Genomic DNA, 26379 nt, shown 5'->3' on the forward strand with positions numbered 1-26379 from the left:
TAATAGGATTTAAATCTAACAATTGAACCTTGATACATAGGTTGAATCATAGGTTCTGTATTGAATGATAGATATATCATATTTATCCGATCGATGTATATGTGATACTTAAATTTTCGTAACTCACGTAAAAAAGTGGTAATGAAAACTGTAAGCTCCCGTATAATGAGGAAATATTTAATACTATTAAAACTTGCTATACATGTTTCATTTATTAGTTGTTGAAGAATAAATTTCGTATATTTTTATTTCATTTATATTTATTAAAGAGCTTTGCTTGTAAGTCGAAATCTAATTATTGTTAGTTTACAATTTGTGTCTAATTTTAATTTTCTATTTAATTTCATTTAACATGATTTTTGTTTATTTTGCAGGCAGGATAACTCACTGCGGCTTCCGGAGTTTGACTGCCTCTCATTAGACACACAAACATGCATATTACATCATACATTACATGCACAAAAACATACTAATAATTTGTGTTCTTAAATTATTTGAATATTTTATATCCATTCATTGCATATTTTATTTTTACTTTTATTACAGGGTCCCCCTGGGTTGGATGGAATGAAGGTAAATAAATTATTATATTTATAGTTTTTCGTTTTCTTTCCTGTCTAAAGTATTTCGTTTTATAAATGTGGATTATTTTGTATAAAGATATAAGACAAGTACAGATTTTCAAAAGAAAATACAGTAGACCCCGACCGATGAACTGAAGTAATACCGGGCACGATAGCCACGGTTAATCCAAGATCATGGTTAGCCCGATGGCAGTAAAATTCAGAGCAAGGGGGGTTAAAATGCTTTTGTTTATTTTTCGCTTGTATTTTGATAATGCTCAATGGAAAACACAAGAGTAATAAGTATACACGTAATTTGTTTTTACGATTAATCAATTTATTTTAGTGGCAGATTTAACAGTATATATTATAGTCTAGATTATGTACAATAAAATTTGCACTGTTGCAGATAACAAAAGTTACTAAATGCTGTGAGTTATCGCTACGACTGAAATAGTATGGCAAGAATGTGAGAAGATTCTTTTAAATAACCTTTTCATTTAATCTGAACCTTTAAACATGAAATGCACCACTACAGACAAATCACCCCACGTGACAATGTGAATTAATCAATAGCTATCAAACAAATCTAAGCATTGATTAAGCAGTCTAAGATACACGATCAAATGATTAAGCTGGCTAAAATAATTTTAACGACGCGTAAATTCAAAGTTTCGGCTGCGAGAAATTGCAAAAGCCGGAATAATCACATTTAGACAGAGCTGGCGAAATTCTAACAGCGCGGCGCAAGTGCCAGAAAATCTCTATTTCTCTCTCTCTTTCACATTGAAAACTCTCGGCTCATGTACTCTAAAAGCATGTAACTCACAACCAGCGTTTAACTTTAATCCCAAAAGAGAAGTTTTGACTCTTATAATGCTTGCTTTAGTGGTCAAAACAAGATAAGCAAGCCTATCTTTTTTTGGGACTTGTCTGATTTAAATTTTCACGTGTTACGACTTTTCCCTTTTGCTTTCGTTTTTCATTGTAAAGGTTATTTTTGATATGTATGCAAGTTTTTGTTAAATAATAATTAGGTTTATATATATATATGTGTGTGTATAAAGGAAAATTTGACTGTGACATGCGCCCAGGAAAAACCAACATCTGTTACATACAGAATGTTCTTTTTTAAGGAAAACGATTTTCCTTAATCAGTTCACTCGAAATCAGATTTTTTTCTAAGTTTTACTATCCCAAAAACTTCGTTAGAAAAGCTAATATGAGAATTCTGTTGAATATTTTACACAAATATTTATTTTTATCGTCATTCTGTATATTTAACTTCCAATAATTAATTTTTATACACTCATTTTTTTATTTCATGCGCATAGTAATTATGAAGGAAGAGACTAGCATAAAAAAGAAAAGAAATGGATGGGAAATTAAGAGTGCTAGAACTGTTGTTAAAAGTTATTTAGTCTACCAAAGTTTTTGCTTCATAAAAAGAATTAATTTTATCAGAAAAAGAAAGAGAAATAATTAAAGAAATATTAGTTTAAAAATATTAACATTATGATGATATATTTCAAGCTTTAAATACTTGCAAGAAAATGAAAGGAAAAACCATTTTTGTGTGTTTAAGTACTTTGAAATGTATTTTTGAACACCATCCTCGTCTTATAAACACTATACAGCATTTAAGTATAACATTCAGATTATGCATGCCATATCCCATAGTTATATGTTCATAGAAAGTATAGCAATTTTATATCTAGTTATTATATTTATATTATTTATTTATGAATTGATATATTTTACGGAGCACCTTCACATCAGATTTATTAGTGAAGTTCATGTGGGCAAATTCTTCTTTTTGTTTAATAACACCTTCAGATATGTAGGGTAATCTTACGTATGAAGCTCTCGAAAGTCAAGCCTATACGAAACTTATTGCAAAGCAGGTAGTCTTAAAATGCAACAGATAGTTTATGGATAAGAACAACTAAAGTGCAGTTAAAATCGTAGAATCCAAAAGTACTGAAAATGTTTCGTGTCATAAGTGAAGCAAAATTATTATAATTGTTTCTTGAATTGTACTTAAAAATATAATAATTATTTATATAAATATTTCCCATGTGAGCTGAATTAAAATAGCACGCCAACTAACGATTATTGGATGTCTAAATAACTTGAGTGTTTTCATTATACCTACGCTAAATATAAGGTTGTTTTTTACGATTTTGATTATTGGATGTGTTAAGATAACAAAAATCAACACAATATTTGTAAATTTGAAGGATTAATATCGAAGGTTTAAACAACCTTCTTCTTCGGCTACACAAGAGCAACCAATATCCGCCATATGTTAATTATAATAAACTTTAAATGTATATACGCCCTTATAGCATATTAAGTAAAAGTTTTTCAGTTTTTAGGCTTACCTGTTATTGGGAATGCTTTTCTTAAATAAAGTAAAATAAAAAATAGGAAAACGTGTGAGAAGTAAGATATTCTGGCACGTGGCGCAAAGGCGACAGTGGAGTAGTAAAGATTGAAAACGCTGTTCCGAGCGATTTTTTTACAACTATCAGGGTTTCAGCATTTTTATTTTAAAACACTGCATATCAGTAATTGCAAATTCCTAGAGCAAAGCTGTTTTAAACAACTGAGTTCTTTTCCTCTTAGGGTGAACGGGGTGAACCAGGTAACAAAGGTGAAAAGGGGGAACCTGGACTTCCGGTAAGCCAGCAGAATTTTTTTTTTTTTTTTTTTTTTTTTTTTTTTTTTTTTTTTTTTTTTTTACATTCTTGTGAAAAAGAAAACATGTTTATTTTGAAGCATGTATTGTGAAGCAAATTATTTTTTCTGTGTGGTCTTTTAGTCTTTTATTCTTATTTACTTTAATATACGGTTATCATCTTTTTCACTATAACAGAGAAGAGAAATTTACTAGATAAAGCAGACTTTAAAGATAAAAAATATATTAAGCAATTTTATACGCATAAATTAAGAAATTCATGCTTAGTGTTATTCTTGTTTCTTGTTGAAAATAATTAAAGATAAGCATAAAAATAACTGACTACTTTTGTTTTGCAGAAGAAAGAGAAATAACAAACAAGGAAATTTATTCCTGTACCCGCGGACAATTCGCATTTAATCAAGTGTTCTAGAATTTATTTTTAACATGGTACAGAGTTTGACCTTCTTTGGGAGCCTAAACTAGTGTATCAAATACCTTATAGACGTTAGGTGAATGATTGCTGTGTCTGGACAGAACTGCAGAGTTCTTGAGAAGGTTTTATAACAAACCTGTTATTAAAACAGAATTGGAACATAAATGTACCTCTCGGGCTTGAAAAGATCAACCACCACGTGTGGCGATGTAACTTAAAACGACAATCAGGTTAAAATTAAAACTCAACCTGGTAATCTACTACTAGACTACATAATATAAAACAAAGTTGTCTCAGAACTTCTCACCGGCGTAACTATTGAAATGGCGACAGCTATAATGCAAAGCGTAATAATTACAATATTAATCAGAGCTGGCAAAAATGCCTTACAATCCAAAACCCGCGACTTAATACTCTGTAATTAATTTACATTTCTGGTAAGGAAATGGAAATGTAAAAGTGATAGTAAAAGCTGAAATTATAAATGACCGGTTAATGCAAAGTAATAGTAACCGTAATATATAGCTCAAAAGATAAACAGTGACGAGGAATTAAAGTTCAACTCAAAAACTATTTTCCAATGTTCTTGACTTTCCTGTCAATTACTTATTCAAATTTAGGAATAAATTAATATTAGATTAAAAATCCATTCCATTAATTGTTTATAGGAAACGTAATAATTTGAATTGAACATTTTAATTAATTATTGTGAAAATAAATATTTGAAACTGCAGTTAAATTAAAACTCAAATATTATAACTTTTCTCTTTGCTAGTTTTCTATAATCTTAACTTCTGACGAAGCTAGAAGCTAGAACGGTGGCACTTGCAAAAACAAGCAACATGAGTCACTGGAGCTAGGGCCTCCAAATCATTTCTCAGCCTTATAACGAACGTAAATGCAAATTTGTTGAATGCCTCCAACAGTAAAACTAAAGCACTGATTTAAAAAAAAAACTAATTTGCTTTGATTCTATAAGTATTTAAGCTTTTTACAGCATAATTGCATTGCCGGAAATAAATCTGAAGGGCTTTCCAACAAAACTTTTTATTAACATGCATATTATTTTCATTTTAAATGAAGAACAAGGATTTCTTTACTGCGAAATTGACTTTTTGTTTTTTATTTTATTTTTTTTTATTTTTTATTTTTTTTTTATTTTTTTTTTTTTTTTTTGTTTTTTGTTTTCTGTCATTAAATTTATTTATTTACATTATTCCTTTTTTATTTTGCTCTTTTTCATTCCAATCTTTTGTTTGTGAAATAGGGAACTGATGGCATACCTGGATTACCGGTAAATGATCCTTTATTATTGATTTATGTTCAATTTATTCAAAAATTATTTTATGTTTGTACCATAATCATTTTTAGAAATAACACCTAAGCAATGTATCATTAACAATTCATCATTCTATCATAATACTGAATTTAACAAATAAATTTATTTGTTAAATTCAGTATTGTGTGCTGTAAAAAATAGTGTCTCGGTTTATCGAGTTTGTTTTACTTGCTGTATTTAGTAATAACAGCTCTTGCAAGTACCGAAAAATATACACACTAAATCAAGGCGATATTTAAAAAACATCAATGACTATTAATGACTGTCACAAAAATCCGCTGCAAACAATGTGTCATTAATATTTGCGTATTACTTAATTTCATCTGCATTGAGTAATTTTACAGCTTAATCCCTATTTTCAATTCATTGCCATGATTTTGATTAATGCTTTTTACTCTCTGGTTTCAGTATTTTAACTAGCATATAGGCTTTTTTATTTAGCCAATTATGACAAAGCAACAAGAGCTGTCTGCTTAAGAGTAAAGACGCCTTCCTGAAGCACTTTCTAACAAAAACTGGTTCGTATTTACGTTACATTAACATAAAAGACCAGAATAATAGTTACGTAAACAAAATAGAATTTCTTATGTAGCCAGTTCATCTGCCGGAATTTGAACTAACGCTGAAATACTACTTTTCAGCTATCCACTGGGTGAATAAAAATATAGGAATTTTATATCTAAGCATAAATATTTATTGCGAGCTACGCAACAATTATGCACTTTTCAGTGTTTCTACCCAGTCAATATATAGCAGTTAGTGACAATGAACCGCTGAGTTGCCTCCCAACTTAGGTATACCTGAAATAACCATACGGAATTGTTTAACAACCCAGCCTGAGTTAACCACTAAACTACCAAGCCACAACCCTGGTCCGCCGTGGCAGAACAAAACGGCTATTATTGAATATAAGAAGAAATACATGCTTTATAGCGAATAGTACTGAGCATAAAACATGTCTTTCCAGAGAAAATTATGTATGTAATAAATGTAATTACAATAAATTTGCAACAGTTTGTTATGAGTGCGTATCATTGCCTAAGTGCAATATTAAGTTAAATATAATCTATGCACTGAAATCCTATCTGAAACAAACCCTTACACCTTTATTCAATAAAAGATTAATCATTGCTATTTACATCTTAAATTTATATAACACTGCAAAAATTCAAAATATATATACACTAAGACATAAACACACATATATATATTTATATGTGCATACATTATATCCTATTATGACAATTTAAGTTTACCAGAGGCATATTAATACTAGACTTAACTTTGCTATAGTGGTTAGTAACGCTGAGGGCCGTACCAGTGGGCCCTGAGTTCGTATCCCGGAGAAAGCATGGGTATTTGTAAGCGTATACTATGTGTGCGGCAAGGGGGCACTCAAAATACATGCAAGCTGTAAGTCCTCTCGAGAGACTAGTGGCAGGAGAAGAAAAATGGGAAATACTTGGACTGGCCTCTGGGGCGTTATTTCTCAGCATTGGGGTGGACTATCACTGTACGGTCACAGTTAATGCGGCGGGACTATCACTGCACGACCAATGGTAAATTTCTGTTGCCCTTCCCATTTTCCACCTGTATCTTTTACAGTATGTAATTATGTAAAATAGACAGCAAAGAGAATTAAATACTCATCTTTATAGATTTTGTAATTCCCATTCTCGAGTGTTTAAATTTGTTTTAGGTATAAAAACAAGTGGAACGTAAAAGTTTCTATTTTCCTTCTTTGAATGGTTTAACTTTCTTGGATAATCATAAAATGATATAATTTTGATTTTCACAATTACTTTTAAGAGATAAATCAAATAATCTTTATTTTTCTATCTTTCAATAGCAACTGTTAAACTATAAAGTTTACTTTTTATCATTTTTTAGCAAAAAATGTATTTTAATTTAAAACAAAATAATATGCTACACTAGTCTTTGTTTAGAATTCATTTATGTAAAATCTTAAGAATGTAAAATGTTAAGTTTTCAAAGAAATTAAATATAAATTTATAGCTGGCTTCATTGATTTTATGTTTTGTCCCAGAATATTGAACACAAAAGTCCCAGCAGACGGTACTGACTGTTTCCGTTATTTTTTCATGTGTGATAAGAATATGAACAAGTTTCTGTTAGAAAGCCTTCCACGAAGGCATCCTAATTAGTAGATGAACCTAGCGTGCTTGAGTTAATTTAGTCAAACAACCAACCGAAAATTAAAAAAATTGAAAAGAAATCATACCTAATAATTACATAATCTTCAAATAAATAGCGCTAATAATCAGAAATTAATTTTTATTTAAAGTAAATGTAATTCTTACGATTAATAAAGAATATGAAATTCGACATGCATTATAGTATGTTGAAATGCAGAAAAATTAACGAAAAGGTTTGTAAATATCAAGAAGCAATGGATTAGAGATAACATTTTGTAAAAGTGTGAAAAATCCAAGTCATCAGCTGGAAGACTTTTTCCACTGATTCTGAGCTTTAAGGGAAATTTAAATATTACTAATTCAGAGTTAAAACCTGATATTTTGAACAATATACAAATATTTAGAATATTTTATAATCCAATGTAAATATTAATAACGAAGTGCTCACAATAGTTGTCCCAACAACTCTTGGGAGAGTATAATTCGTGTAATTTTAATATTTATAGTTGGCCTCAGTTAACCAAAAGCTAACTGAGGCTTCTATATGGGTACCATAATGTGTTTCCTAACACTGTAGGGCTTTAGGACTTCTATTATTATCATTTTCGCTAATTTTTTTTCTATTGCAGGCAAAGAAAATGTGGCTTTTATTTTAAAATAACTGGACATAAGTTAAACAAAATATTTGCTCAATGTAGCCTACAATGTATTCACTTCATGCACTGATATAATTAATGAATGAAAGATATTAAGGGGATTTCATTATAAAGATAGAATGTGTTATATAAAATATCAGTATCAGTATCTTGCCCGCAGCAGACTAGAAGGACTACGCTAGTCCTCTAACATTTTAGATAAAACACTGTCAAGTATATTTCTACCTAACATTCAAAATATTAAAAAAAAAGATGATTTTATCTTTTTTTGACAAGTGTGCCGGTTCGAGTGTGATCGAATATTCGGGCAAATAGTGCTCTCATCTTAAACTTTGCCTGTATTCGATTCAACTTTTTAGTGGATATTTTAGTTTGTGTTTATGAAAGTCTTCTTGGAACACGTGAAAGAATCCTACGTAAAATATACTGACGCAATAATTCCGAGTTTAAACTTTTGAAGAGGAAATAGTAAAAACCGTGTACCCTACAAAAGATTTTATGGAGCAAATGCAAGCAAGCTATGAAGCCGCTTTATGATAACGCGCTGATCAGCTGTCAGCATCACAATCATATTGCCTCAATAGCCAGTCTATCGTATTCTTTAGGGCAATATATTTTCAAAAGAAATAAGAAATAATCACATAAGATAGATCTACCTCATTAGCTTTCATTTGTGCAAACACGAGACATTATATCTGTCATTCTAAATAAGAATATAATTACAATTTCAAATGATTAATGATATTCAAATTGAGAAGAGTGTTTGTTCATAGTTTTATGTTTTTATACATATAATTTTTTAATTAATTATTTTTATAACGTCCATCAGATTAAAAAATTATTTATTTATTCCGACATTGATCGTATTGATTCCCCTCCTCATTTGATTTTCAAAAATTTATTAGAACATATTACACATTATTGTGCAAGATCTATCTCTACTTTTCCACATCCACTAATTTAGATCCTACACTGAACCTGGCGAATTCTCGCACAGGCGTGAAATAAATAACAGCACAGAAGAAGAGTACAAAATAACCCTTTATTAACTCAAATAACAGACATCACGGGCTTCGTGCGTTACAAAAACACCGTTCACTTGCGGCGATAACTTAAACGTAGACGAGAATACAAAATCAAATCTGAATAATAAGTGAGTGCAAGAACGCACTTCAAAATTACTCCTACGAGATGGACTCACAGAAATCTAACCGGCGTGATACTAAACTGATGAGGCCTAAGGGCTTACTTCGAGTGACCGCGAAATAACAACGAAACGTGCGCTAGGCTAGCGAAACACGCTCTGAATAAACTGAAATAATCACACGTTTAAATAGCACTTCACTGGCGAGAGAATGTGAGGGGAAGTTTGAGAAGTTGAGAACAGGAAAATTTAAAATAAATTTGTTATGCAAATTAAGAAAAACCCTACAATTATACATACTGCAAATAATATAAAGTGTATTCATATTCAAAATACTATGTTATGGAACCACTTCTCTAAGGCAACCAACCACCTTTGAAAGTTACCAATACTTCTACGAGCGTAAATAAACATTCGTACTGAAACTCCTCTCTTTAAGATGACCTCTTCAGTTTAGAACCAAAATCTAGAACCGTGATTGGTCGTCTTCAAAATACAGTTTTTCTTCATACTTAGTTCAATTTTAGAAAGCCGTGGCACTTCACTGCATCAATTTCTGTTTTATTATCATAATTATGATTAGGATTATCATTATTTAAAATATTCTGAAATGTTTTGACTTTTATAGGGTCCTAAAGGTGACAAAGGTGACGGCGGGCCTCCAGTGAGTAAATGAAATAATACATATATATTTTAATCTTTCTGATTTAAGATGTGTAAATATGAAAGAAAATAAAGTATAAAATGTCACTGCAGAAATTTTTCTATCATATTTCCAATATTTTGTGAGCATGCAATGATTATGTGCTTGACTGTTTGCACTGCGCACTATGCATGTTTCGTGCGTGTGCACTAACACTTGCACTAATGTATTCTATAAACAGAGTGAGTGTGTGTTATGTAAATCGTGTTTTGTAATCCAGAAAATTACATCATTCAGTTATGATTCTGAAATGCATTTTTATATTAAATGACAATATGTTAAGAGTTTTTTTCTCTTTTTTAAAAGATATTGATTGTCAAATAAATTGTTTTTAAAAATATGAGCTTAGTATGTAGCTAAACATTATTATTAAAGTGTCTTTGAAGTGGTTTTTAGAGAACTGTAATGGGCTGTCGATGTTATCTAATAGTGTCATTCATATTATTTACATTAATACTTGAAAATTCGCTTTGTAATTCAAAATAATTATTTGAAAGGGATTCAATCAAAAAGTAACTTCTACATTACTTTTACCTTGAATGTGTTTGGGGTGATCAGAGCAATTTTTGCTGCGGTCTGTTCATGAAGAAAATTTTGTTATATATTGTTACGTAAAGAACGGCTCTATTTGTGTTTATACTGATTCAAATGCAAAATCACTGCTTTTATGTTTTCAGAAAAATCCTTTTAAATAAATGCAAGGAATTTAAAAACAATAATCAGAATCTTAAATCTCTAAACTAATAAAGCAAAATTTAATATGTCTTTTATTTTTTATTCTAATTAGTAGAATTCTGTTTACACAGGAAAGTTTACATACTTATTATATTATTTCATGTGCATAGTAATCTACGAGTATTCTATACCTTTTGTGTAATTTTGAACATTTCATGTGCATTATATTCTTATTGGAATAGAATCTGTTTTTCCCAAGAACATAGATTTTCTTCCCTCTAATAAAGAAGGACTTAATAAATCTTGTGATGCTGACTCGTCTGAGAAGATATCTTAGCACAATCAGCTGTTACAAAGCATCCAAATTCTGTATATTTCGAATAACTTCCATTTTATCCTATAATAGGTTAAACATGTAATGAATGTGAAGAATAGCAAAAACTAAATTGTTTTCGTGAGTTATTTACTTTTAATGTTTCAATTGCTATTTTAATAAGCTGTAATTGTCTCATTTCTTGCACATTTTACATCTATAGAAGAATATTTAAGTGAGAATTCGTAAAGCATCATTAATATTTATCATGTTCTTACATCAAAGATGCTGAGCGTCATTTGACCGTAATCAATCATGCTTAATAGCAACTAATCTTATAACAAATATTTCTATTATTATGCTTTTATATGACCATTCCATAATTGAGTGACAGTACTCTATCAAATTAAACGCTGACGAAAGACATTGAGAAATAGTTGTTAGTGGATGTATGTGATTCTAGTAGAAATTCGTATTTATTTTAGTTTCAGTTGATAATAACACAGTTTCATTTCATATTCAGTGCATTACAATTTCAGCTAAGAACTTTATTTTGACGAATGCTCATTACAAGTCGCTACTATAAAAATTAATAAAATATTTTAATTAAAAATCTTAAAAACGGTTTCCTTCAGCTAACTAAATCCTTCAACTAGAGACATTTGCATCTGATTAGTTAAAAAACGGTTTTTTTCTGTAAAATATGAATAAATATCTTTGAATTTTTATGTCGAAGTCCTCTAATGGAAATTTATAATTTTATCAAAAGTATCAGAAATCAGAATTTCTAAGTTTACTTTGCATCCGAGATATTAATGATAACTGAATTAAAATTTCATGTGGACTTTAACTAATAATTTTAAATTATAATGTATGTGTTTTAAAATGCATGGGCAATAATAATGCAGCAATCAAGAGTTACAATTTTTTCAGTATATTAATGCTTTGTAGAACAGAATTATCAATAACTATATCTCAGTCGCATGTTTTTATACCCGGAAGATAGAGTATTTAATCTTAAATATTAAAATGTCTTTAAAACTACAATTCAATGTAATACATGACGTAAAAAATATGAAAAACGCTTAGCTAAAATTAATCTTGACAATCACTATATCAAGACAATATTTTAAGATTAATGGAATTATAGTGACTGAACTTTAAAAATTTTACAAACTCAGATATGAAATACCATGATATTTACTACTTAACAGTTTTTAACATTTTGCTAAAATTTACAGTTGAACCAATAAAATGGAATGAAGCTCCTTCATTTTCGGTCTTCGCTGTTAGAGCATGAAATTTAATTTATGATGTAGTATTTTTAAGCTTGATAAAACAGTAGGGTTGCTTTAATTCCTATTACTGGCAAGTTAAATTTTAAAGTGTGATGTACAATAATTTAACAATATCTATTTCATTTCTAAAACCCTAATGTAGAGAGTATTGCTCACCAGTAGAATTTTAACCAATGCCTTACATGTGACTTAAGTCAGTGGTCTCAAACTGAAATTGCATGCCACCCGAATGCATGATCCGAAAGCAACTAACGGGCCTTTCCTTTTTCGTTTTTTTTTTTTTTTTTTTTTCAAAATGACAAACTATGTATATATGTTCACGAGCACTATTCTGTGCATGTGAATATATATGTATATATATTTATGATAATTTTATTTAAATGATTTTTATTAACTGTAATAAATTTAGGATACTTAGTAGAGAAGATAACAATTAGTTTTTCATCTTAGCCGAGTTGGTTATAGATTTGACTAGTATACAGAATGAATGCGTAGCAGATGAAGAAACTTGCAGCTATTAGCGTATATAACAAGACTAATTTTATTTCTTGACGAATAATTCTGAGCACACATATTCTTGTTTACACATTAAAGCACCCGACAAATTTTAACCGAGAACCGAAAACCTTTCTCCTAATAAACTGCTATACTGGATAGCTACTCACCTTGCTTCTACATCTGTTGCGCTAAGACGCTGCTACCCTGCTTTCTTCCTATCGCAACAATATCAAAAATGTAAACATTCTATGAATAAGCATGATTAAAGTGCCTGAGGAATTGTGGCCACAAATGACAATTCAACTAAAAGTGAATATTTAGTCTGTCTTCCCTGCCAAGTTTGATCTTTATTATGGATCAACATTTGTGCAAATCTACTTTTGTATATTATTGCATAGAGAGAGAGATACAGGTAGATAGATTGGTACTGAACCGTATATACCCCTAATATATGGATATCACCCCTTTATAACCTGATGCTATGTGTGAGGCCTGTGCGTTGTATGTGAGTTTATATGTTTGAAAATTATACTTTTAAAAAACTAATTTGCCTCGAACATGGTTCATTTGAAATTTTATTTCAATGATGTTCAATTGTAATTTTACTTTGTTTTTTCCACACTTATCTTATATGTCTCAAACTTATATTTCTATCCCTGGCTAAATTTATGATTCTTTTTCTATTTACTTTAGGTGCCTAATTCCTTACAAATATTTATCAAAACATAATAAATGTTAATAATAATAACGAAACGTAAAATATTTAAATTTATATTTACTTTCTAAGCATTATTTATATTGTCTACCTATATTTATTTCCTTCTGAAATCTAAATTTTGATACCTGCAAGAAATTTCTTTTGTTTACACTACCCAGTTTAAACTTATTGATAGGTAAATGGTAAATCTTCAGTCTAACAATTATTTCAAATAGCTCTAATATGTTGAATTAAATATTATATACCTTAGTTAAACTGAAAATAAACAAATTTTTTAAGTTTATAATTTTTATATTTTTTAAGTTAATAAGTTTTCCCTGTTTATAGAGAAAACTTTCAATGTTGGACCAAACGTGATAATAAATACTAATAATACTTTTTCTTTTATTTATTAAATTTTTCTTCCACACGTGCAGGAAAAAATACATACGTAAACATATAAACGATTATAAATTCTTTATTTCTTAATAGTACTACTTTACATTTGATGGCATTTTGATTCTGATAAGATTTGTAGCCTTAAAGAAAAATTATTAGAAATTATCTTCTTCGATTGTGGATGCACATCGGCCGAAAGGGTCCTTTTTTCCTGACTTAATAGTTTTCAAATGCAAGTACGAATAAAAATCAATCAAATATATATCTTCGAATCTTTGAAAGAGATTTTTATCACACTGGTAAATTAATTAGCTTCATTTGTAGGTTTTCTGGTGCGTTATTCACGTTTGTTTTGATGATAATGAAAGTAATATAAAATTGAACGAAAAGTCATTTCAGTCAGTACATCTTTCTTCAAATTCTTGTTGTAATAATGCTATTTTTCTTATACATTTTTTAGATTTTTCATTTCAAATAACAGGGTAGGATTTAAGTTTTAGGAAATGTACAAAGTATTTTGATTCAAACCGAGTTTCTCGTAACTGCAATTTAGCTTTAAGATGTTTGGTTCAAGCATACATGTCAATGACAGATTTATTCTTTCCGCGCAGTTTCTTCATTGAGAATATTTAAATGTCTAGTTAAGTCAACAAAAAAATGTTAAATCTGTTATGCATGTATGATTACATAGCTTTTCGATGATTTTATTTATTTAATTAGTTTTGTGTCATAAAAATTTTCATTTCATTCATTAAATCAAAAAGCTGTTTCAGTACAGTTCCTTGACATAATTACCTCACCTTGCTATATTCAAATTCACTTTCTTCAGACAATGCAACAAACTGGATGATTCAAAGCTAGTCAGCGGATAAAGCTTACTGTTTTATTTATTATTTCAATAACCTTATTTATTTGAAAACTTTTGGCACTGTACGATAAATACACAACTAAACGGTATTCGCGGGTTACGTGAAATTGCTTCAAGGGCCGCCACTTTGAGACCACTGATTTATGTTACAGTAATTATAATAATCATCTCCACACAAAGTAGCCAAAACTTAAATAATCTTTTAATTACAAGTGGGTGTAGAACGTAAACAAAAGCGACTTTACGCAATTACGGTAGCACTGTGTAATATTACCAATAAAATGAAACTATGGAAATCTCAGTGTTGAATCTCAATGGCTTTGAAAGATTGTTCAATGTGTACTTAATAAGCGTATTCTATTCTATCATGAAAAAGGTATAATTTAACGGGATATATGTGTATTACAAATCGATGTAGAAGTAGAATTAGATTCAATTGTTGACATTAAGTGCCTGGACCTCGGAAGAAGGAGGTGGATACATTTGGAGTAAGATGTGACCTGCCTTTTTTAGGGGCCACGAGGAAAACTCGGAAAGCGAGGTGAGAAGGGCGACAAAGGCGACCAGGTGCGCACCTTCCTCACTTTACCTAACTTTACTTTTTTAAGACTTAATTGTTGATACTCTCTAAAATGCTGATTGTTTCAGTTACACTACGCCTGTTAGTATTACTGACAACTATCAATACGAATCTTAAAAACAAAAACAAAAAAAAAAGGAAAGAAAATCAGTCTTATCTTAAGTAAAATATGTTACAGATTTCTATTTTTAACACCAGAAGGGTTAAAAATCCCATCTCAACGCAATTTTTTTGTCATAGCATTTCATATAAAAAGCAGTTATATATAGTATTTCTAGGGTTATGTCCCTATCGCTGTTTAATTAATTGAGTAAGTAAACTTCATATTTTTTATTTAATAAAACTGAAATTCCGTTATATTAGAAACATTTTCTAAACAGTGCATGCCAGAATTTAAAGTAATTTACGCAGTTCTTTAATTATGATTTGTTTCAGTTTATTATTTAAATACTAAGCTTCATTTTCATACTTTACAATGCTAATAAATTATATTTTAAATTGGGAGTAAGGATTTGACTTTTAAGTTGACAGCTTACTTTTTCTTTTCGCAATGTATCAGTATTAATTCTCTCTTTAGAAACGGAATTGCGGTTCTGTCACTTTCATTAGAAAACTATTATTGCAATGCATGAAAAATGTCTTAGAGGAATTCATTGAACTGATAAGTTTTTCTGTGTAATTTGTTGGTTCATTATTACTGTAGAATGAATTGACTTGTGATTATATTTAAAATGTATTTCACGAGAATTAATTTCCTACAGTGAAAACGAAGCATTTATTTTTTCTTCTCCTAAGAAAGGTGGAGAAAATGTAATCATGGGAATCATTTTTAATTGTATTAAAAGCTTTAATACTCTTCTGGTGTAAATAATTATTCAATTTTATTGATAATGCATATATACACATAAGATTATATATATATACACTTACATATGTAAGGCCAATGATGATAAATCGATTTCTGTCTTTTTTATTCAGTGTGTGATGCACTCTCCACTGAATAGTAACGTGACACTTGCGTAAATAAAAAGAAGTATAAATAAAAAAACAAGGCATTTTAAAGGAATCGGTTCGATTTCATTATACAATGCAATTCAATTTCTTTACAATGCATTTCGATTTCATTACGCAGTGCAAGTAAACAGATACGAATCTCACGTTTTAGAGAGTAACACTTTTTGAATGTAAAGTATTATTTGCTGTATATGTAAAGTATTATTTGCTATGTATATTTACCTCAGTTAACTATGTATGTTTACTCACGTTTCTATGAATGTATACTTTGTTGTATTGCTTGTGCACTTTGTTTCTCACTTGCACTTTGCACCTCACTGCATGTTCCTTCGGTGACAGAGTATTGTGAGATTCACTTTGCATCTCTAACTGTGGTACGTGAACTGATGAATCGTGTGAACCTTACGATGCATGCTTTTTATTAAAACCAAAATGAAAATATTCAAATCATCCTTCAAATACGAGTATATTTTGCGAACCATAAGATTTAATTAACGCTTTAAGATATAAAAATTTTATAAATGAAACCACATACTTTCAAATATGGATAGTTTCTGTAATCTAAGAGGGCAAACTTTTAATTTAACTTCATTCTTATAATAATGTCATAAAAATATATAGAATTATTAATATAGATTCTACTTGGGTGTTTAATTATCTATAAAGAACTTCTTGAATTATGAAGGATATTTTAATATCCACTTTATATAGTCCCATAATTGAATATAAATAAATAGCAATAATTTGGGAATTGACATAAAAATGCCAAACAAATGTCGATACTTATTTTAACTTATTTTTAGCATTTTTCTGAGTTAACGAATTTGTTTTCTCCATTTATGTTTCTTACATAATTTTCAATACTTACATATCATTTTAGAATGTTCAATAAAGTCATATTGTTTCAGTGTATTTGAAAAACGGTATGTATTATTATGTGCCACAAATTACCACCGAATATTTTTAAAAATGTAAAATTACAGTCTAATATATTTGTATCTCTTAATGTACTGCTAACGCATACACTTTTCTAAATATTAAGCTGATACTAATTTTTCTACGAATTAATTTGAAAGTTTAATTTCAAAAGGAGATCAAACGATACAAACAGAGTATTTTTACTTAAATCCATCTTCTGATGTTCTTCTTATTAATTGGTTTACTTATAAATTATATTTTAGCTATAAGCAAATTTACCATCAGAATACATTTGAAAGCGATAATTATCTAAAAGTGTAAATTGTAAAGTTTATACTCTGATACATCCTAACTCCAGATGTATTGTAAACTGATATATCTGGAGTTAAAAGAATTGTATGTCAGTTCCAGTATAAATGCCAAAATTCAAACTTTTATGTTAATTTCAATTGAAAACCTACAGTACGTTCTGAAAGGTAAACCAAGGGTCTAGCCTTTTCAGATTTAAATTACACCGTTTAAAATAATTGATTCTACTGCATTAAATGCAGCTGACGTGTAGCGCCATCATTTGAGCAAAACAGATGAAGAAATGAAAAAAATGCCGTCATGAGGTTGAATATTAACAGTTAGGATGACGATCACTAATTAATATTTAGCATTTACTATTGTTGGTTTTGTTTTTTCATTGAATAAAATCCATGTAAATTCTCTACCTGAAGGTTTTTTTCAATAATTTTAATAAAGATTTAAAAGTCTAATTGAAACAGCAGCATTTAGTTTCTTTCCCCTTTTCTTATGTATATTCGTATTCTTTAATGCGAAATTTTAAATTAAATTAATATTCATTCATTCCTTAATGTAAAATTAATATTCATAATTTAATCTATGTATAAAGTGTATATCGATGTATAAAAATGTAATCTTTAATCAGAATGGTATAAATTTTTTAAATATTTAGACTTTCTATGAGATCATCATGAATTATGAATTTTGTTATTAGAAAAAGATAAAGCGTACAAGTTGGTCACTTTTGTAATTAACAGAAAACGAAAATAGAAGTTTTAAATAAATAAGGATGTTTAAGACAACGATAAAACAAAAAGGAAGTAAAAAGAAGTAAGCAAAAAGAAAAATGTTTATTGTTAGCAACTGCATTCAAATAACCCAGCTGTTCAATAAAAGGAAATTCAACATAATGCAGTTAAATAGCTAACATTAACAAAGCTAAAAGCTCAAAATAGAAAAAGGCCATTCTTATGTTTAACAAAGTGAAAAGCTATATTCTCGTACATGTACAGCAATCATAATTTTCCATTCAAGCATAGTAGTTTTTTTATTGCCTAGGATTCTAGTTTTTTTATTGCCTACTATGCTTGAACTTAAATAGATAAAAGAGATGCTGTTTATTGGATCACTTCAAAAGTAATTTTTTTTCCGTTTTTCACAAGAACTCTCTGTTTAAAAGACCCTGAAAATGTGAAATTGTTCTACTGTTCTGTTAATAATTGCTTTCTAGTGTTAGTAAAATAAAATTTCACTCAGTAATTAAACGGAAGTACGTTTCTGTTTTCGTACAAAGGCAGCGAGGTGCTTTATGAGATACTATCTGATTCTGTTGCTCAAAAAATGTGAAGATGAATAATCCTTTCTTTCAGGGCGTTCCCGGACTGGATGCCCCGTGTCCACTTGGACCTGACGGATTGCCGTTACCAGGGTGCGGATGGAGGCCACCAAGTGGGGTAATGTTTCTTCAATTCCCGATGCATAACTGTGGTTATTTACTTGATGTTTTGGGGAATAAACGTTTTGCTGCGTCCTCCTGTATACACAAAAATAGTAATAATGAGATTATATACTTCCGCTGCGAGTACTAGAGTTTACATGATGAGGTCAAGGTATCGATTCCATTATATAATGTAGGCTTATAGGAATATTTATTGCCAATATTGTGCGTAACCCTACCCTATACGTCAATCTCGACAGCTTGCATGGCCCACAGTGGCTGAGCAGCAAAATCGCTGAACACTGGCTAATCAGCCCGGGGTTCAAATCCTGGTAAAAGAGCTGACTGCACAGGAATTTCAGTGTTTTCCCCGTGTGTTATGCGAATTACCTTATGCTATAATCTAAATAATAACACGTTAGGATCATGAATGTAATGTTTCGCTTAAAGCTTGCCAGAAATTTCAGCAGCTTCAGTCTGAAGATTTTGGAAGTTATTTGATAGTTAAATTCCGATTAATGTTCCTTGAGCCATCCCTGGGTGCTAATGGCAGGAGTGGAGTTATACACTGGTGTGTAAAAATTAAGGACGAGACGGTTTTTTCAATATAACTTTGTACAAAAGCTTTCCAAATCAACACATTTAATACCGTAAGATCCCCAATACGTAAGGACATGAGTAATGTAAGCAACCCTTACTAAAAGAGAAATCAGAGGGATAAAAAGAAGCTTTATTGAAAAAGTAGCATGGAGAGCAATGCGACTGAAGGCCGAAACATCCCTGTGATGGGTGTCCAGCAAGAAACATCCGGTCTTTAATAGGGGATATGATCTCCCCTGACTGCTAGGCAGGTTTCACAGCGTCTGCCGATGCTGAGAATGAGGGTGTCAATGAGTTGTTGAGGCATTGCTGCCCATTCGTCTTGCAGCGCCAATCGAAGCTCCGGAATCGTTACTGGTGGTAAGGTACGAGCTGCCAAGCGTCTGCCTAGAAAATCCCATACATGCTCGATGGGATTGAGATCTGCGGATCGTGCCAGCCAATCCATACGTTCAATATCCTCGCTCTCTAAGAGCTGTTCGGCAGCTACTGTGCGATGACATGGTGCATTGTCGTCCATGAAAAGGAACTGCGGACCCATAGCGCCTCTAAAAAGACGCACATATGGAAGAAGAATCTCGTTACAATAACGGGTCACGTTGACTGAACCTGCGTCGAAGATGTGAAGGTCTGTACGACTACCAAGCATGATGCCTCCCCAAACGAGAACACCGCCACCTCCATACCTGTCCCTTTCAATGATGTTCGAGGGATGATTGCGACTTCCCCGCTCTCTCCAGACGAGTATGCGATGAAAATCGCTACTCAGACTGAATCTGCTCTCATCTCTAAAGAGTACTCGTCCCCATTCATTGTCTCTCCAATTCCGGTGTTCCCGGCACCACAGAGAACGCCTTCTCCGATGCGCAGGCGTTAGAGGTACACACCGTACAGGGCGTCGTGCAAACAGACCACCACCGTGCAGTCTTCTGGCCACGGTAAAACGCGATGTCGGTCGTCCAGTCGCCTGTGTCGTGTGTCTAGCGATTTCTCCCGCTGTCTGCCGCCTGTTTCTTCTGGCCTGTAAGACAATATACCGGTCATCTGCGGGTGTGATTCCTCGTGGACGACCACTACTAAACCCCCGGATAGCTGTTCCTGTAGTTTGAATTGTCTCCAAAGGGTGAAACGATGCTGTGAGCAATTCCGAACTCACACTTGTCACACTACGGCCTTCCTCCAACTTCCCAATGATACGACCTCGGGTAAAAGCATCCAGATGTCGTCTAACAGATTGATTATTCGCCATTTCTCGCTGAGGCAGCAACTCGGTGTGATTTTAACTGTTATACGGCGTGCAATCTCTTTGCCAGAAATACTGATCTTACACCGACAACATGCTTTATACTACTCAAACACTCCCCCATTACGTCTACCTGCATATCTGCGCATGTGCTACCGTACATCACCTTACTTAATCTCCTGATTGGTCTTTCTGTCCGCTCTGCCTCTTCGTTCAGCTGATATGCTAATTTTTCGACTTCGTCCTTAATTTTTGCACACTAGTGTAGTATCCTTACGCTGAAAGCCCTGAAAGAAAGTAGGTGTATCTGTCCTAGTGGAAATTCTTTTCTCTGAAGTTTTTTATTGACTTGGTATAAGTAATCAACCTGCATATTTTGATAACCTGCAACAATTAAATTCTTTCAAAACAGATTTAAATGGCTAAGGCTTCCCATTAGAATATTTTCCACAGTATCAATTTTTACGTCTTAAAGTGGACACAGTAGGTCCATAATCTTATTGCAACACCTGTATTTTCCGCATCCATCCTAAATGCAATACAGAATGAATATCATCGGAGCACACAGCTCGATGCCGTTTTGATGTTATCCGATCTTGACTCTAACGCCACGAGGCAAATCACATTGTCTATCACTTTATTATCAGCAATGGCATTCAGGTTGGAAGACCGCCTTTGGACATGGAATCCGCAACGTGCACCCATCCATCATATCATCGTATAGTCTGCTGGCCTGTTTTCTCTGGGTTCTTGTACTGAACTTGAATGAGACGTAGGTCACTTTTGTGATCACTTTGTCCGTATTTGCACGTACATTTCTACATTGAATCTATTAATTAGTGATGTGCGCACAGATATCTCTTGTTCGTTGGTACACAGGTATCGCTTGTTGAGTTAACGCTACGTTAGTCTCTAGTATACTTATAATACATCATTGTAACATCACCTTTGATAACCCTACACTTATTTCCCCTTCAGAAATAGTGTAATCGAATATCGAATGACATAGATTATCATTGAAATTTTTTATTTTAAACTAATTGGTTTAGAATTCAGTATTAATAATACAGATGTTATTGTTTAATTTAACCTTAATCGATATCAATGATTGTGTCTTTATTTATTAATTTTTTAAATTATAAATTATTTATCCTTAATTAAAGTACTATTGCTACAAAATCATTAGTCGAAGTTGTACTATACTGTTCCAAGGGAGACAATGAAAGCAGGAAGAATGTAAGCCGTTGCTGTCAGAAAGATAAGTTTCGCAAATGTCTTTTGCTGTTTATGGTTTTTTAAAAAATACGTTCTAGCTCAGGAAACGCGCAGAGTCAGGCCTTGAAAATGCGAATAGCATGTTTTATGAAGATTCTGAAGAAATCAAAAGTGATAAATAGATTATAATTGTATGTTAGACACCAGATTTCCAAGTTAACAGATACTCTCTTTGAACTTTCGCTAAGATGTAGAAGACACTAGAACGTATAGAAAATATCTATACGGTGATTATGCTGGGTATGTTATATTATGTGTAAACTTTTGTATTAAAGTTTAATAGATTCTGATAAAATTTATGCTGTCTTAAATAGTAAATTATTTTGCAAATATACTTTGCATATATATATGATGAATAAATGTAAAGTAAAATACAGTTCAAAACCTAATCCAACTACTCGCTGAAATGGGTAACAATGTTAGTAATTAAATTATTAAAATATACTAAAATTCCGCTTAATGTCATTAAAAAAACCACTAGCAAAACTACAGTCGTCAACCTAATAATTGTTTTCACTCCCAAACTGGTGTTTTTCGTGAAAGACTATACTTAAACCATATGGCGGTATAGTTTGGATATTCTTACCACAGTTGAATTAGGTTTTCTTGTCAAAATTCTTACATTAGTTTTAATTTAAATTAGGCTGCCTAATAATTGTCTATCTCTTTTATTTTAAAAATGTGCCTTTTAAGTCTGAAGAAAACCCACTTGAGTGAATTGTATTATCTGTAACATTTGCCTCTGTTTCGTTTTCTGCCTTTATTCTATTTTAGCTTGTTACTGGTTACCTGTTATTTATAACATTTTTTTTCCAAATTCCTCTTTTATATTCTCTAAGATTGCTCACAACTTAGCTTACAGTTTATTAAATACTGCCATCACTTTACCACAATTGTTTAGCTTTTTCGAATTAATTTTTTTATTCGTCACTTTTTCGATTTCTTAATTTAAAAAATTTAATTATTTTGGTACTAAATACTACAGTTTACATTCCTTATAACTTTTTTGTTTTCTGAATTGAAGTGAAACATTACTTCACTTAAACTTTTTTTATGGCTTTTTCTTCGATCTTCTTAATTCGATGTTTTTTACTTCCTTGTACGAAGTAAAAAGGAAGTATTGTAATCGCGAAAAGTTTCAGGCAGCATATTTCAACGAAAATATTTATTTTGACCGCTATCGAATGCAATTTAACGATGTTTTTTCGTGATATCTGTACGTAAAGACAGAATAAAAGACTCTTTTCGTCCAAAAAAATTATAAAACTGCTTTAAAATGAATTCTGAAGAGAATTTTTCGTGGCGTCTGTACGAACGTATGTACGTACGTGCGTATCTCGCATAACTCAAAAAAGAGTAGCCTCAGAACGTTGAAATTTTGTATATAGGACTGCTATAACATGTAGATGTGCAATTCGTATTTTGGTTGCAGTCGGCCGCACCAAACGTATATAAATTTATTTATATATATATATCCACTCTGTTACCCGGCTCAGTGATCTCAGTTTCTTTACTCTTATACGTTTGTAAATTGTACATTTTTTGCTTTAAAAATGATTGAATTATGTTGTTTTTATCTTCCGGTTAAGGTTTTTATGCCTTTAGTAAATCTCTATGCAATATTTTTAGAATTATCAACAATTTTAAAGTTGTTTAAGTGCCGCTAAGCCTAATCCTTTTCTTGATGGCGGCCATTGTTTGTTTACATTTGAAACAGCAGACTAAAGGATTTGTTGCCAATCTAGAGAAACGTAACTTCGCAACAACAAATATAACGCCTTCATTTTTTATTGCAAATTAAATCATGCTTAATCCTTTCTGGAAATTTTTCGAGGAAATAAGTGTTTAAGAGTTACTTCGTGATTTTTAATATAGATATTTTGAGTTTTTATGTATTTTTGCCTTCTCGCGAAGTGAGAACTGAATTAATTGAATGAGAAATACTCAATCGTCTGTGAAAAACTGTTTCTTTTTTGTTTTGTTTGCGTAATTTCTTTTATACATCGTTCTAGCTTTCTTATAGTATTTGAATAGAACATGTGGCAACGATTAGATAATTCTATTCTTTAAATGACATAAATTTTGTGCATTATGAGTTATATTATGAACGAAATATAATACTGTTAAGTGAATCTAGAGCCAGAGTGTCACTATGGTAAACAACATACTAGAGTGAATAACAAATACTAGAGTGAATTTTAAAGAATGCATTTATTCTATTGTGGTTTATGCGCTGTCGGCGAAGTAGATTTAATTCAATCCAATAAGTTTAGATGAAATGCAAGAAAAAATGTGTATAATCCGTACAAAGAAGTCATGTGGTGTACACATCAGATTTTTCTTTTATAAATTACTCATTTCTGCTACACCATTTACAATGTTACAATGTAATTTTTTTAATTATTTTCAATATCATTGATTGGTTAAATTTAGTATATCTAAATTTATTGCTTAACGTAGTATATCTAATACATTACTAAACCATATTTTTTACTTGTGGTTTCTTGGACTTGGCCCGCTTTAACTGAATATTATTATTATTAGATTTTTAAGCGTTTTTGCTTGTTTGTGATTTTGATGTTATGTTTTATAAGTGTTTAACCAGGCCTATGGGTTTTATGTATAGTTTGAGGGTCAAAATTTACATATGTTTTTGTACTTGCAGATGTTGAATATTTTGTATTCGCAGGTTTTGTTTTTTGGACTCGGTCTGCTCAAAATAATATTTCTATGTTTTTTTTAATTTGTTTATGTTTTTGATGCTATAATTTTGAAATAATCTGTATTACTTACTTCGGTCTGTAGGAGTTCTAATGATAAAAACACATTTTGTTGATTTTTTTAGGTTATTGTAAGTTTAGTTTTGAGATTATTTTAAGTTTTATTTCAGTTATTTTTGTGTTCGTTGGTTTAGAAAAAGTTTGATTTATACACTTCTTTCGTTGCACTAACTCTGTGATGAGAATACAGCAAAAGATATAAATTTCTTTTTTAATTTTTCCTTTTAGCATCATTTGACCACATTTTCTTGTAGTTTGTCACTGTACTCCTGGTATTTAGTTTTTGCATATGTTTATTTCGAACTGAATTTAGGGTGACATTTAATTTTTAATTTATTTTGCATTTTATATATACATTAAATATTAATAATTAATATTAATTTGATTACCTCCTAGGAAATTATAAGAAAATACTACTGTAATGAGAGATTTTTAAAGTTAAATGCTAAAGAAATGGGAGATTTTTAAAAGTTTAAAACTCAGTAAAGGTTGCACTATATCAGGAAAGCAAAATTTATAATATGTATTAAACTTAATAAAAAAACCTCAAATATTAATAATAAAAATGTGTCGTAGCAAAATTATATATTCAAGAAATTTAGTTTAATAGGTTTTTAAAAAATGTCTCTGTCAAAATATGACAAAATGTTTAATGCAGTTTAAAACTCAATGTTTTTATAATTAACTGGGTTATGGTCAGAAAATGTTTTAACCTTTACTTTATGTTTCAGATATTAAAATTTTTTAAATAAAATAAAAATAATATAACCTCTTTGTCATCAAAATAAAATATGCATTGTACATAGCATTAATGGTAAAACAAATCACTGTCTTCAAAATAAGAAAATGATGTTTCATTAAAATGACCTACTTTAAAAATAATTAAACAATTCTTTCCTAAAAAAATCAAATTTTTAATTTGAGAAAGAGAAATCGATTATTTTTTAACACAAAAATAAATATAATTTCTAAAGTTTTAAGCAAGAAGTATACTAATTGGTCCCTTTATAATCATACAAAGTTTATATATAAGCGGTATATATAAGTTTATATATAAGCGACAAAATGTTTTCAAATTTTGACCAGCGGTTTTAGAGAAATGATGGGCACAGGTAGGAAATTTATAGTTTTTAGAAATTATAATGTAAAGATATTGACTTCGTAACTGTTAAACCTTCGTAACCTTCAAACTTCGTAAATGAAGGTTATTTTCTCAATATTAATTAAGGAATATAAAAGTATATTTGTCAATTAAAATTTGTAAGCATGCATAATTTTATATTTAAATAATAATGCGTAAACTTATTTGAGACAATGAAAAGTAATGAATCGAAATTCTTCTGTAATTACAAATTTAATTATAATTGTAAAAGTTCTTATAGCAGAGACATAATAATTGGTAATTTTATACGCATAAAGGTTTTACACAATTCGTCAAAATTTCTTGTTCAGTCATTTCAGAAATATGCACGCAAACTAGAAAATAACATTTTTATAAAAACGAAATTACCTTGGAATATTGTAAGCACATTACTTTCTTAAAATTAATAAATATATAGATATGCTGACAAGTTAACTTAACTATATATTTATAACTAAATATATAATATGTAACTATATATTTGTTTAAATTTTTGCACAGAATTATTTTATACAAATAGTTCAGAGGATTTGATACGAGAAATTTGCTGAAATGCAGATGTAAACTAACCATCTGGCTCTTTAAACTGCAAAACCTTTGAATGATTTTTTACCATTTTGTTTTAAAATGCTTGGGAAAAAAACATTTAAACGGCATAAAGCAATTTTTATTTTTAT

General features: G+C 30.5%; 1 protein-coding gene across 9 annotated transcripts in view; it reads left to right on the plus strand.

Annotated features, from left to right (window-relative positions):
- The window catches only part of LOC118188117 (uncharacterized), a 343874-nt gene that overhangs the window by 306142 nt on the left and 11353 nt on the right, over window positions 1-26379 (plus strand). For 6 of the 9 annotated variants that reach the window (XR_015039676.1, XM_085811536.1, XM_085811542.1 and 3 more), the window contains 6 exons: window positions 547-573; window positions 3192-3245; window positions 4947-4973; window positions 9603-9638; window positions 14939-14992; window positions 18596-18679. Coding sequence is in view for 8 of the 9 variants with exons in the window: in XM_085811536.1 (XP_085667662.1) it covers window positions 547-573; window positions 3192-3245; window positions 4947-4973; window positions 9603-9638; window positions 14939-14992; window positions 18596-18679 (282 nt within the window). In the remaining variant the exon portion in view is untranslated. The remainder of the gene's footprint in view (window positions 1-546; window positions 574-3191; window positions 3246-4946; window positions 4974-9602; window positions 9639-14938; window positions 14993-18595; window positions 18680-26379) is intronic. The other 3 variants (XM_085811539.1, XM_085811537.1, XM_085811541.1) reach the window with 3 other exon arrangements.

The sequence above is a fragment of the Stegodyphus dumicola genome, chromosome 2 (assembly GCF_044657685.1).
Source record: "Stegodyphus dumicola isolate Sdum_Otavi_A_Nest chromosome 2, ASM4465768v1".
Classification (NCBI taxonomy): domain Eukaryota; kingdom Metazoa; phylum Arthropoda; class Arachnida; order Araneae; family Eresidae; genus Stegodyphus; species Stegodyphus dumicola.